The 15867-nt window shown below is 34.9% G+C and overlaps 1 protein-coding gene across 1 annotated transcript in view; it reads right to left on the reverse strand.

Moving 5' to 3' along the window:
- Positions 1 to 5221: 5221 nt before the first annotated feature.
- LOC145680577 (uncharacterized) overlaps positions 5222 to 15867 on the reverse strand; it is a 264515-nt gene continuing 253869 nt past the window's right edge. Inside the window, exons 9-11 of the mRNA XM_081751222.1 lie at positions 11625 to 11914; positions 8503 to 8941; positions 5222 to 5798 (exon numbers count right to left, since the gene is read on the reverse strand). Of these exons, the coding sequence (XP_081607348.1) occupies positions 5538 to 5798; positions 8503 to 8941; positions 11625 to 11914 (990 nt within the window). The 3' untranslated portion in view covers positions 5222 to 5537. The remainder of the gene's footprint in view (positions 5799 to 8502; positions 8942 to 11624; positions 11915 to 15867) is intronic.

Consider the following 15867-nt stretch of genomic DNA (forward strand, 5'->3'; position numbering starts at 1 on the left):
CTGTCGCTGACGATCCCGGTCATGATGGATCCCAGCCCACAACTGGATCTCAACCCACAGCCCCCATTCCTGTGAACATTCAACGCTCTGAACAGCTAATCATTGACAATTGTCGCGTAACGTGTCGTGAAATTTCAAAGGCATGCACTCGTTCGTTGAGAACAATCAACACAATAATTTATGACAAAAGTGAGTGCACACCGGGTTCTAAAATAGTTTTCCGCTTTTAATCGGCACAAAAGAGTTGAAATCTGCACTGAATTGAAAAACCACTTCTGACAAGAAAAGTCAACATTTCCTGAATCGCATTATCACATGTGACAAAACATTTCCACAGTGCTAACAAACTGAAGAAAGCTGTTCTAGAATGAATCAGACATGCTGACAAGTCTTTCTATGTCGAAATCTTCTAAGCACCAGTTAATGCTGTGGAAAATATATAACTGTAGAAACAGATTGTTTGGAAAATAAATGCAGTTTCCACTCCTTCAAATTTGTTCTTCTACTTTTCATATTTTATTTATAAAAAATCTCAGATTGACTTGAATGTCCCCTCGTATAATAGCAGCACCCCTTCGTGACTGCAATGATGGGACAGATTCGGCTTTTATCCTTGAGAAGAGTATATGCAGTTCAGCTCTCGTGTTGAACTGTAAATCCATATCTCAAATACATAGTCTTGGATCTCAAAATGAGTGTTATAAATAACAACAAAAGAAAGAAGAAAAAGGGAAATGAGACGCAGCCTACATAGGTACCTATAACTAATACAACATATTTAAAAATTTTCTCTTCATTCTGCAACAAATTACGGAAGACTTTCAACAAAAAACAGGAAATTTTGAATTTCGACTATACTCTTTCAAAATTTGAACAAAATAATTATTCTAATAATTGTTCAAAAGAAATTATTTCGAATAATTGCTTAGACCTGTTGGATTTCGAGTTACGTATTCTTTGAATATTTGATTCGCAAAATACGCTCTTCATAATGATCAGTTGTTCAAATAAATCCTTTAGCAAACAAATTATTGTACAAAAAGTTTAAGAAAATTATTCGAAGAGTTATTTGAGGATCGACCATTCGAATAATTTTTAATTAACATTAAAAAACACTTCAATATTTCAAAGAAAAATATTTATTTTTTCTACATCAAATTCGTATTACACAAAATATACAGTCTTGTTTTTTTCATTTTTAATATAGTTATTCTATGGATAGGAATGATTGTAAAATGTAAAGATTAATCCTTCTATATAGTAAAACACAGAAAAGCTTGTAAATAATAATTATCAAAGCTGTTTCATTGAATAAGACTGTACAAAACTGTCCACCAAAGACATATGAGAATACAATTTATTCATGTTACAAAACTATTACTTCAATAATATCGTAAATATAAAGTCAGTCAAAATATGAATAAAGTATTCAAATGTCGCTTATTACACCTTATTATATTTAGAATACATCCATATATATCACTCTTTACAAATAAAAATACGTCCTGGACTATATACACATACCAATAAACACAGTCTATTTATAACACACAACATTATACTTATTCATTTTATAATTATTACTTTCATATATCACCTTTGGAATTGTACATTCGTTAATATTAATTTGTATTAATTACTAATTCTTAAATCCTTAGCGATTTTCTCATGTTGTTTCTTTTAACACAAAATATATCGTTAAATATAGACATAGTAATTAGTTTAGTGTGTCATTTAGATGTCTTCCTCAGAGTTTAAGTTTATTAGAAGTAATGTCCAATTTCTTTTGATCGTGGATAAAAAACAGTCTCGTAGTAATATAAGATAGTCCATTCTGTTGATAGGAAATTTCATGAAATTTCATGAGCTTTGTAGTACACACTCATGAAATTCCAATGTGCTAAATTATAAGTTTTTTTTAAAAAAGTATACTTCTAATATTTATTTTTACAACAAATTTAATTTCATAACAATCATTGTAATAAGTATAAACAACTCCATAACATGTCACTTGTAGTAGTTCAAACCTCTTGTACTCACCGAAATCTCGCGTTATCACTGAATTAACCTCCATAACTTTAAATAGTTTGTTTTCAGTATCAGCCACTACAAGGACATCATTAGATTTTTACATTAATATTATAATGATACATTTATATATTTATTTTAAAGAAACTGACGATATCATTCACGTGTTGTTTTTCCATCCATAAACATTTAAAATAACGTATTTGTTTCTTCCTGGTTTCTTCAAAAATGTTTTTCTTTTCAGTCTTTTATTAACGTAATTATTACTTCATTTGTTATTCACAAACAAAAACATACAGAGTAATGATTTGTTCATGAAACAATGCAAAGAGTCCCTTTTCATACTCAGGTTCGTTCTATCATTCGCGTAGAATAAATGCTTCTTTTTAATTTTGACTGATTAAATGTGCTCATTGTCTTCGTATTGTGGATTTTCTATTGTTTTGAATTATTTTCTAAAGGCGCAATACACGAATGCAACAAAAATAATTTAAATTGGTAGATAAATAGGATTGCATAAACAAAAAGACATTCTCGATCCGTAAAGAATGAAAAATTCTTTCAAGCAAAGCATTTTCAACAACAAAAAAAAAAAAAAAAAAAAGGAAAAAAAATGAATTCGGATGAAATGTTTAGTACTTTCGATGGAACGAACTAAATATAGCAAGAATTCAACATAATTCCGAAGCAGTATTGTTTAAAATGCATACAGTATTAAGCATTTTTACAAACAGCGAATGTTTTAAATGCGAATAAATTACTATCAAACAGTCTTTTATACAAAAGCTATTTTAAATACGTAGACTATTAAAAGCATTCTTTTAGATAGAAGGTTCTTTTTAAATATGTAGATATCTTACTGGACACTTGCCTAACTAAGACCTGTTTTAAATCCGTAAGCTTTGAGGGTAATTCCAACTAACAGAGCCCTATTACATATGGATAGAGCATTCAGCAAACTCTACAATCAAAATTATTTAGAAGCATAAATATTGAACATTCTTTCAGAAAGTTACTTCAGATGCATAAACGGTTGCTTAATATTCCTAGCTCATTCAAAATGAAAATATTTCAAGTATGACACGAATATTGGGTTCTTCAAATACTTAAAACATTATAATATAAATACAATTTCGATCATACTTAAAATAAGTTAAGATTCTTCTTAAAACAATTAATATCAGTTACTAGAGTATAAATAATCCATATGATGAAAATATGTATATATAATATTAAGAAATCTATCAACAGAAAATGTTTTAAAATGTTTACACAATTTAATACCTTTCTAACAAACTCCTAACCAAGATGTTCTAAATATTAACCAAAAAAAAGTGTGTTCGTTTGACGCAAAAATATAAAGAATGAAGAAATGTGTTTCATATCAATGTTCTATATTGTTATTTTAAAGCATTTTCTATTGCCTTAGTCGGTCCCCATATTCCTATAACCATTTCTCTTCAGCTGCGTTTCATATGCGTGCATGAAACGAGAGACTATCCTACCCACATGCACCTGCGAGTTTGGCAACCCATTCAACAGCTCGGTTGGTTGGGAGAACTATCATCAGGCGCTTCTTTCTTTCAGTTTTTTTTATATTCTATAATAGATTGGATAAACAAATATTAGTTATTAAAAATATTTGGGAATTTAAGGCTATTTTTATTGCTCAAGTTAATAAATAATGTTTCATTTACTTTATGGATTCATTTAATTATTTGCCAATTTAATTTTAAAATAATCTTTAGAAAATTTTAACGAATACAATAAATTGTACTAAACGTCCTTTAAATTAATATTTTTAATGCAAAAATTTTTGAACGAAACTAATTTGTAAAATTTCCATAATAACCTTTAGTTGATTTTTTTAAAAAATATGCATGACATATTATTATTAATTATTTATAGTAATGCTCCTTAACGTAAAATGTTTTTATGTGAATTAAAGTGAATTTGTGCCTCCCCAACCACCGGCTTGCACTAGATTTTCTCCCCTTTTCTCAAAAACTCCATGCAATTAATGAAAAATCACTACCATTTGCCATCCCCAAAATTATCTCCAAACAACCATTGCATACGACCAGAAAAAATGCATTGGGACCAGAAAAAAGAAGATTGTAAATTATCCTTAATTTTAAAAAATAGCAGTTAGAAAGGACATGGTAAGGAAATAGAAATTGTATTTAGAACATCAAGGCATCTTAAATTGGTTTGAATTGCACTATATGTTCTCAACGGAAAAGTGATATTGTGTTATCTATACTCTACCTTAATTTATACACAACAATCTTTTCTTAAAGAAATACTATAGTCAGTGGCGTATTTAGAGGGTGGCTATCGGGTTCAATCCCCCCCCCCCCGAAATTCCAAGTACAACAATAATCCTTCTTACCATTTCTAAGGAAAAATATTAGTGCTTGTTCACATGTTGTGCATAGCTCACCCGAAACCAAATCCTAAATACGCCACTGACTATGGTTATTGACATTTTTATCTTTAAGATATCGGTTTTAATTTTTGAATTAATTATACGCATACTGAGATAGAGAACCTTTAAGTTGGTCAGGAATTTTCCTATATTGCGTAGATAAGTGGATTACATCTACGTAATTAATAAGAATTCGAGCACATGTTTAAAAATCGCCAAGTCTTTTTTTTTTTTTTAGTGAAATCTGTAATTTTAATTAGGGATTGAGCCAAGTTTTGTTTTTTCTTGGACACTTCATTCAACTTCTTAGCCTTACCTTCTGTGAGGTAGGCAATATGCATATCTTTCTCTCTCTTATTACGTTGACCTTGACTCGTCTCTGGCTTTAAGCACTGAGTCCATTAAAATGGATAAACTTTACGAGCTTAATCCTGCAGAAGCCACTCCTGTTGGTCTAGTGACTTTCATGTGCACCTGTGGTTCAGGGGTATCGAACTCGGTTCCCGGTGGGAGAATCTTGAATTTTGAACACATACAGTGATTCATTTTTCACCTTAAACTGTAGGCCCACGTCTCATATAGTCTGGACGCAAACAAGGGACACTAAATTTCAAAAAACGGCAACGACAGACATCCTGTAGAGAATATAGATAATACAAGGGAGAGTTATAAAATTATAGTTGGTAGCAGGTACCAACTGGGATCAAATTGGTACAGGATAAGGTCGATGTGGAATTTTGTTGCTGTTCCAATGAAATTTCTGACTTCTTTTAAACCGTGGAATTATTCAGTTATATATTAAGGCATAATTACACTGTAAGTAAAAAGCTATTAATATTTTGTACATTGCGTTTAGAACGAAACATATCTCTCCATGTATATTAATATCTTGCAAATTTAAGTTTAATTGAATTTTATTAAATTGATCTGCTTTTAGAAGCAAATTAATTTCTACAAATTTCTCGAATTTTGGGTTTACATTTTTCTTCATTGGAATTAAGAGATTTTGCAATGAACCAACGACAAGGCACATTATTGGGTTGTAAATTAATACTATCGAGTTTGTTCCGCGGAAGGAATTTTACTCCACACTATCCATGGACCAATCTGAGATTGATCTATTTGTTGATCCACATGTCCCTTGATCGTCAGCGGGCATTACGAGTTCTCGTCGTTTAGAGATGGCATTCTTCAAAATGGTAGACACATCGTTGGCGGCGTTCTCGGCGTCTGCTTTCGTCCAGATGGTACTTTGAGAACGTTTGAGGCGTCGCTCGTTTGGAGGCTTCAGGAGCATTCTCTGGCGCTGAAGTTGCTCAGGAGAAAGTGACAGAATTGTTAGCTAAGAAAAAAAGAAAACTAAATGTAAGTTTACAATTAACATAACCATTGTAAGTACTTTCGAAGTACAAACACACAACAAAGCATACCCCATATTAAAATAATGTACTCTGACAAGAAGAGAGAGAAAAACAAAGAAAGGTTTGTTAAGGAATACGCAATGTTAATACTGCTAGAATTCGTACACCCACAAGTACTATAAATCATATGTTTTTACTATAAACACGAGTTTTCACGATCTGTAAATAAATAGTGCAGACGCGAGAAGGAAACTACAGTTTCAGGAAGAGATGAAAAGGACACGGAGAAGCACGAAGATATCCGACAATCCCTCCACAGATTCTCCCTCTAAAGGACGTCATGATCAAGAAATTATCAGTGCCTTGTATTAGTCATCCTTCTACAATACCTATTCCCGAAGCCCCTATGGGCTACGGAGACTTAACCTACAATACCTACTCCTGAGGCCACTATGGGCTACGGAGACTTAACCTACAATACATACTCCGGAGGCCGCTATGGGCTACGGAGGCTTAACCTACAAAACCTACTCCTGAGGCCGCTATGGGCTGGGTACGGAGACTTAACCTACAATACCTACTCCCAAGGCCGCTATGGGCTACGGAGACTTAACCTACAATACCTACTCCTGAGGCCGATATGGCCTACGTAGACTTAACCTACAATACATACTCCTGAGGCCGCTATGGGCTACGGAGGCTTAACCTACAAAACCTACTCCTGAGGCCGCTATGGGCTGGGTACGGAGACTTAACCTACAATACCTACTCCCAAGGCCGCTATGGGCTACGGAGACTTAACCTACAATACCTACTCCTGAGGCCGCTATGGCCTACGTAGACTTAACCTACAATACCTACTCCTGAGGCCGCTATGGGCTGGGTACGGAGACTTAACCTACAATACCTACTCCCAAGGCCGCTATGGGCTACGGAGACTTAATCTACAATACCTACTCCTGAGGCCGCTATGGCCTACGTAGACTTAACCTACAATACCTACTCCTGAGGCCGCTATGGGCTACGGAGACTTAACCTACAATACCTACTCCCAAGGCCGCTATGGGCTACGGAGACTTAACCTACAATACCTACTCCTGAGGCCGCTATGGCCTACGTAGACTTAACCTACAATACCTACTCCTGAGGCCGCTATGGGCTGGGTACGGAGACTTAACCTACACTACCTACTCCCGAGGCCGCTATGGGCTACGGAGACTTAACCTACAATACCTACTCCTGAGACCGCTATGGGCTACGGAGACTTAACCTACAATACTTACTCCCGAGGCCGCTATGGGCTACGGAGACTTAACCTACAATACCTACTCCGGAGGCCGCTATGGGCGACGGAGGCTTAACCTACAATTCCTACTCCTGAGCCCGCTATGGGCTACGGAGTCACCAGTCCCATCTGAGGTCGCTCTAGGCTAAGACACCTTCCTATCAACTCAAGGCAACATTATATACTGAGGGGGACCTTTTCGTCCAACACTGGAAACATTTAATTGAAGTGATTAGAGACTTAGAGAAAGATTTTATTGAGCCTTTGTATGATAATTATATTTTTATATGTAATATTGTATAAGAGATACACTATATTCAGTAGAAATCAATAAGGAAATGCTTATTATATTAGAAGTGATTTATTCAAGTCTGTATTAATGCATGCATATACTATGTAATATATGCTTTTATTAAAATAAAAGATTAACGCGTCTGGGAAAATATCTTCGCGAACGTTCTCAATAAGAATGGATGGTTAATAAAAGGAATGCATTAAAATTGTTTACACATGGAATTAACAAATGAAGACATCTATGTTTAACCTTGATTCCCAATCAGACAGGGATAACAGGAACAACACTCAGGAACACACTCTTGAAGTTGTTTCTGTCTCGGGCATTTAGGGCAGTGTTTCTCAAATTGTGGTTCGCGGAACACAAGTGGTCCTCGAAGTCTGCTCTTGTGGTCCTCTTAGATTGAACATTACTCCAAAAAAAACATAAAAAAGAGATATATATCTGCTTTCGAAGAAAAAAAGAGTAGAACATTCTGAGTAATTAAAGTGGTCCGTGCTTGGAAAAAGTTTGAGGAACGCTGCTTTAGGGCGAAATATCTGTTGAGTCTATTGAGTGTTGCTCCTCCAAAACTAGCCACTCAATAGACTCAATAGATACTAGCCACCACTTTTGATTATCCTTGAAGAAATCCTAACTGCGAGTCTGTCAGCAATAATAACTAAAGACTCTTCTAATCAAATGGCGATTCACTTTTGACATCAAAAATCAATGTGCACCATACACCAAGGTGTAGAAAGATAACCTAAGGTAAGCTAGTGGGCTCATACCTCGCATATGAAGATTCACTCTTCTTTTTCTAATGCTCACTAATCCTAAAACCCTATTATTCTCTACAACACTCAGGAATCCCTATTTCTTTAACCTCCTCATCATGATTTTGTACTTGAATTGATCTTGAAATTAATCTCCTATCACTCATCTCCCTGATTTCAAAGTGTCCACTATAAAAGCTAACGAGGCTCTGTACAGAATTACTTTCAGATTTTTGTTTATCGAGATTATAAATGACGGAATGAGTTTTGATAGCAAAATACTTCCACAATCGTCTAAATATCTTAATATTGCAGTTTATGTATGTTGAAAATATATAGAAAAATATTACCTGTTGTCCAGCTGTGATTGACTTGCAGCGACAACTGCGGTCTCCAGGCATAATCAGAGACATGGTCCGCCCCTTGGATGATCCGCCACTATTCCCACTGTTAGTTTTGTTGTCATTAAACATCGGTAAAGGAGGTGGAATGGGAACACTTTTACAAGCCTTTACGTCCTGTTTTGTAACTTCGCCGTTGCAGATCTGTGGCAGCACCAGTACTCCATTTTTCTTGGCAGCTGTCTCGTTGTGTTTCCAGATGGCGTCTCGACGGTTGCGTGTTCGTGTCCCATACTGGGTCCCGTCCCGAGACATCGTTGGAGAAAGTGACTTGGATCTCCGTCGTACAGGTGGCACTGGAGGGTTGTTATTTTCATCTTCCTTTTCTCGATGATGGTGATGGTGATGATGACGTCTGCCTGCAGTGCGATCAGATTCTTCTGGAATTCTGGAAAGTGATTAGGATACGGATTTAGATTGCTTAAAATATACAAGTATTTACGGCCTGAAAATAACAAATTAGGTATAACAGAATGATACATAAAAAATACCTCGGAATAGTAATTTATTATACTTGAAGCAAAATTAAAAGCGAATTTGCTGTTTTGAAGGAGCGAGTGTTTGCCCTATTGGCACGTTGTGAATATTCGCTGAGACGTCCGTTGTGCTCCTTTCATCTCAGTTCGCAAATACTGTTGAATATATGTTACAAGGCGGTAACTTTGTAATGTTATTGTCCCATTCTACTTGCAACTATCACCACTAAGTTTATGATTTGGTCCATTTCTTGTGGTCTTACGAACCCCGTTATATCACTTTCCTTCTCAACACAAAATTTTCACGTGGCTTTAAACTGTCAATTTGTTTCTAATTTTACTTCATGTATAAGACGTTTACAAAGTCATTTTGACCTGATTAGATATCTTTAAGCTCTGAAGTATCGATCCTAGCACATTGATCAGTCCATAAAGAGAAACGCACCATAGGTCTCTCTTTGTTGCCAATACTGACAAATATATTTCTAGGTAATAAGTAAAATCCTCTAAAATGTGACCAAATATATGTTTGTGTATCACTTCTGGTCCAAATATAACCTAAAGCTAAAATATGGCACAAATATGCATTTATATGAATCAATGCTGAAATATGGCACAAAATATGTATTTATATGACCTAAAGCTAAAATATGACACAAATATGCATTTATATGAACAAAAGCTAAAATATGGCTCAAATATGCATTTATATGAACTAAGGCTAAAATCTGGCACAAATATTCATTTATATGAACTAAAGCTAAAATACGGCACAAATATGCATTTCTATGAACTAAAGCTAAAATATGGCACAAATATATATTTATACGACCAACAAAAATAACATTTTGTGTTCACAAGTGTCTGAAACACGTTTATATTTAATGCAATGCGTAAAAACGTATCGGGATAAAAATATGATATATCATAGAAATCCTAGCCAAAGTGAATTAGTGTATTAGACTTTTGCTTTAATGAATAAGGAGCTCGGGTACAATTTGCTACCAATAAAATTAGAGTGAGACATTATTCACAGCACAACATGAATAATGATTTTATCTTAAGAAATATTTTAGTATAAAGATTTTTTTTTTGGAAAATTATATCTATAATTTAAAGTCATCAATTCTCGATAGAACTAATGTTTGAAATTTGGTTGTAAATTTTATATTGAAAACGGTTCTAATAATTTTCAAGAAATTTGGTAGGAACCCATTTTCACATATGAAGAAGTGATTTAGCTACATAACGAATTTGAAAATATGGACTATTTTGGTAAATTTATAGAAAAAGTTAATCTCGATTGTAACTTGAAAATGACTCTAATTAGGGCGATGTCTCGATTGTAGCTTCAAGGTGGCTCTAACAACTTTCATGAAATTAGGAGAAAATCTGATCTCGTAAACAAGAAAGTGATTTATGTAGATTTTAACTTACGGGCGTCGGCAGCATATCAATTATATCTTGAAAATGGCTCCAATAATTCTAATAAAATTTGGTGAAATATCATTTGCGGATAGAAGAAAGCATCAACTTTGTTAAATTTCATTCAGAGGCGTCAGTGGGAAAAATATTTTTTTATAACACCTCAATGTAAAGCAAGTAATTGTTGTCGTTTGTTTAAGTTTACGATTTTCATCAGGTTCGGGGAAGAAAAGTTTTCAGGTGCGAGAAAACACAAGTAAGATTCAACCTTGAGAAAATATTCATGTAGATACATTTGTTAAGATTTCTGGTTTTGTTTGATTGATTAGTACCTACGTTCTGTGCTAGAAACGAAACTATATATCGCGATTCATAGAATTCACAGTGGAATCTGAAACATTGTAATGTGTTCTATGTTCTCATGTTGGGAATCAAACCCAGGATCTCGTGTAGAAACAAGCGCGCTAGCTATTAAATCAGTGAGAAGACTTTTAAAATTCTGATATATATATATATATATATATATATATATATATATATATATATATATATATATATATATATATATATATATATATAACATAACGAAAATATTCACATTGAGAAAACAGTGTTCACTCAAAAATTTACATATTTGTTCAACACTTGTATAGTGATACGACATTCACAAAATCCTCTTTTCCGTGGAGAGTGTTGGATCGTTCGAAGGCGATTAAAACGAACATTGCTAAAACCACTGGTTGTACTCCCAACCGCGTCAATTAGCTGGTTGATATATATATATATTAATAACGTTCCTTTTAAGTACCAAGGCTAAATGTGACCTGTATCCAAAGCTTAACGTTGGATCTTAGCCACATGAGCCCTCATGGTCAATCGAACACATGTCCCCTCGCTCCTAAGGCTACTATGATAACCATATAGCCATAAAGGAACTTCCGACCGCATTAGTACTTTGAATAAAGCAAACTGAACACAATTCAAAGTACTTTTTGTTTCTGTATGTTGAACTTAGTGTCAATCAGGTAGCGTAAACAGTTGAAACTCGAAGCTATAATAGGATAAAATAATATTATGTTCTTGTAAATGTAGAGGATATACTACAAAACGAAAACACCTAATTAAAGAGTACATAAGTTGCTTTAATTAGTGTGATCGTATAATACTAACCCATCAACTCTTGTAAGCGAAGAAGCTCTCTCGAGATTCTGAAGGACAGTGACCAGCTTTTTGGCACATGAGGCGACATCCAGAAGCGCAGTGGAAAGAGCTGCTCTACCTCCACCTGTCTGACTCCTTCTCACAACAGCTTTGGAGGGTCCTAGATGTTCAAGTACTTGGTCGAATGTAGGTCGTTGTTCTGGCCTCCTCTGCCAACAGTTCTGAATCAAACGACGAAGGTCCTCTGGAACGGATGGTGGTAGTGACGGACGATGACCGTTACAAACGAGTTCTAAAACCTACGAATATAATACTTAGTTAGCACAAATTATGAGTTAATAATTCAATTAATACCAAACAATCTAAAATAATTACCATATCTCAAAAAGAGTTTACTATTATTATTATTAAATGATGCGTAATCAGTCTACTTTCTACGTATTGCTGAATATCTTCTTATAGGTGTGGCTGATGAACAGTTTGTTTGCACAATAATAATTTGAACGTCCAAAAAATGAAAATGAAATGAAATCTTTAAGTTTTACGTCTCATGGTTGTCCCGGCTAGGCTAAAGGAGACGGTTATAATGATAAATGAATGAAATGGTGGAATGAAGAAAGTGGGAGGAAACGGGAGAACACCGAGAAAACCCACGCACACGGTATTTGTTCATTGTAAGCCTCACATGGTGAAAGCTAGGATCGAACTAAGGACCCCATGCACCAGAAGTGAATGCCCTACCACTAAGCCACCGCTGCCTTTTGTAAATGTCAGAATACAACTGTTATAGACAACTATCTAGAAACTTTTTACTGTAATTGCATAATCAGTTTTAGATACATTACAATCGTTGTCTACATTTCAATACTTACGACTAGGATTAAGAGTTTTAGGTGCGCATTTTTTTCCTTTTAGAACAAAGGTGAGCTCTCCAAAAGTACCTGAGGTGTCAAATGTTGCTTCCAGATGCTTACAAATATCATTTTAGAGGACATTTCCCTTTCTTTTTGGGTCGTTTAGCTCATTATTCCCTTAATCCACCTCTTTTCTGCACCTTACTCTTGTTTTACTGCTATTATTGCAAATTTTGTTCCAAATTTTGTTTCTTGGGCTAAAACTTTGACAAGGGCTAAACAGTGAGCTATCAACTGAGACATCAGTTAAATGGTTTTGCCAAATAAGAGCTTGAAGTTAGTCTTCAGAAGAATGTTGTCGAATTTGCATCTACAGAGATACCATTCCGGGTGAATATAAAGTTTGTGCCGCTGGTCTCTGTAGATATGGAAAGAAGCTTGAGCATTTCCAAATATGTTTTATCTCAAAATAGAAATACGTTTACATTTAACAGATGCTTAAGGTTGTTAAGTACAACAGTTTATGATTTATGTTTTTCCTTCCTAATGTAGATTTGTAATCAATTCAATATATAGCATTGCCATTTTTTAGCTTGAAAGAAAGTCCTTTAGGGTGTGCTAACAAATTAGATCGATTGCTAGCAGATGCATGAACAAGTCTGAGAGATTATTGAGGGTAGTTTGAAAGTGCTATATATCGACTTGCAGTGAGAACAGCTGTTTTATATGTGAGCGGTCATATGGCTTAGAAAATTTCGGCCTTTCGGAAGGACTATATTTGTGCGCTTTCCGACATTTGTTATAGTTATAGCTAAATAAGTTTATCCTGTGCTAAAGACAGAGATCAATGCTGTGTTGAATTGCAGCAAAACAAAGAGCATACCTGCTGTTACTGAGCCCTCAAATATTGGAGATGGTAGATACCCGAGGCCCTAACGTACTCTCGGTGTAGTGCAAAAAGTGCATTCTATGAGACGTGAAAACCCAATATCTCAAAGAACAGTGGAAAGGAAATTCTGCTACCTTAAATAGCAGAATACCGCAATACGTGGGTTACATATGATAAAGAAGCATCAGGCCGAGAGCTTATATGCTTCGTCCCTCATATACCATGAAGAGGAAGACCAACAGTTAAAAGCTGCTTGAACCCAATCTTGGAGGGGACGGTAGAAGTTTGTAGTAACTTTTGACAAGTTATGTGGGTATCTGACGGAATGTTGTCCTGCTTATAGAGGTCGTTCTGGCTAGATACATGAATGGATTAAAAGTTTTCTGCCTGGGTTTATGGTTGTTGTTGGTTACTGCCATAGTAGCAAACTTACGCTACACAGAGTAGACAAAAAGGCTAAAATCAATGCAGACGGCCATCATATTCCATCCCCATATGGCAGTGACACATGTTTGCACTGTCATTTACCAGGGCGAGGAGTCCAATCATATAAGTCAATGATAACGTACATGAATTGGATAAAACGTAAAATAGAATTCGTTAACTTTTTTTTTTTTTAAACAAAATTTCTGTGAAATACCCTGACGTATCCGCCATGGAATTTTGTGAGTTGAAACAAGGATTGAGCAGTCAACAGCCGCGCACATTCGACAGTTTTTGGAAACTTTGTCAAGCGGAATGGAAAAGACTTGATCAAACTATGCTTCAACGCAGTCTCCTTTAATGGAACCTAAGATATAGATCAATAGCTAACATACAGGGCTTGCATATCGAGCACAACCACTGATGGCATCGTGATATTTCTTAAATTGGTAAGGGTGTCAAATTCATTACCATAAATATGAAATGATCTTCTGTAGACAACTTTCCCTTCCTTTTCTCTATGAAAACTGCCCTGAAAATCCTAATCATGGTTATAACCTATTTGTAAGCCTTTCTCTCTCTTTTTTTTTTTTTTTCAATCCTGCAATTAGCCTTTACAGGTCTTCTATTCGGCAATGCACATAATAGCGAAGAAAACCTAAAAATATAATTAGAATTCAATTATAAAACTAACTTTTTGTTTCCACTTCCAGTATTCCTGAACACATTCTGAGACCTCCAACTTGAGAAATTTTGTTCTTGCTATAGGAATGTAGTCTACACGCTTATACGAAAGGTTTTTGATAGATCGACAAATAACAACTGTGTTTTTAAAATATACATAGCTATAAGTATGGTGTCGTATATATGGTTCTTACAGGATGAAATGTTTACATTTTGACCAAGGTTGTATGCGGTGTAAGTTTGTAAGACCTAAATTGTACCTGGTGTGTTGAAGCGAACATTTTAGAGTCTACTGCGACTGCGAGTCTTGACAAATGTAGATTATACAAGGTGAACCATTTATGGTATGTCGAAACGCACTTGTAACTTTCAAATTAATAAATAAAAACCGCTGAAATGTTGTACCATAGCTATAGTGACAGGACAACATTGTTTGACATACTCTTAAATACCATCAAATTAACAGTGTTGGCAACCGAACATACGTTTTTTTTTTTTTCAAATGGTACCATTTCAGGTTGTTACAAATTTCAAATGTACATGTTAAACGAAAACATACCACCTTTTTTTGTTTTTTTACAGTGCTACAAACTAAGGATGCTACAGTGTCACAAACTTCCATAAACGTTTAAATTTTGGAGGCCTCTACAACAATAATAATGCAAGTAAGACGTGCAGAGTAAAAAAGAAAGTAAAGAAAATAGAAGTCATTAAAAAATTCTCACAAACATGTCATTTTAAGCAGTCAAGCAATATTCGTCAATGTTTTCCATATCTCCAAAATTGTTTGAGATAACAAATTGCCATAAATAGCTTTATGATCTTTACATATTGAAAACTATAAGCCTGATTACATGTAATTTTATTGTAGGACTTTTTTTTTCGAAATAAAGCCTTTCAGAAAACAGTCAAATAGTCCTTGTAACTTTGCTTTCCTATTTATTTGAAATCTGCCATATGATAATCATAGTATTAGACACTAAATTACTTTGGATGAGCATTACGCCACTCGTTTTACTCGCATTATTACTGTTGTAGAAGTGTGCAAAATTTGTTTGTTTACGATTCCGTAGCCTTCTTTCCAGGCCGGTAGCCAGTCCAAAAATGTAGGGGGACCGGTAGAAGTTAGAGGAGGCGATCCAACCATACTATAGTTCATTTTCAATCCTACCGTGACAATTTTAGGGAGCCAGTAAAAATTTGGGGGGCAGCCCCCTAGAGTTCCCTTGAATACGGGCCTCCTCCTTTCGTCCAATATGCGCTCCTAAGAACGTTGCGTCCCTAGGTCTGGACCTAGTGGTAAATCCCGCTCTGATACTGTTCTTTAATCTTTTTTTTTTTTTTAAGTCAGAAATCCAATGAATAACGAAAACTGTAGATAATGAAATTATTTTGTGAATTT

Source organism: Thermobia domestica, chromosome 3 (genome assembly GCF_964235325.1).
Source record: "Thermobia domestica chromosome 3, izTheDome1.hap1.1, whole genome shotgun sequence".
Classification (NCBI taxonomy): Eukaryota; Metazoa; Arthropoda; class Insecta; order Zygentoma; family Lepismatidae; genus Thermobia; species Thermobia domestica.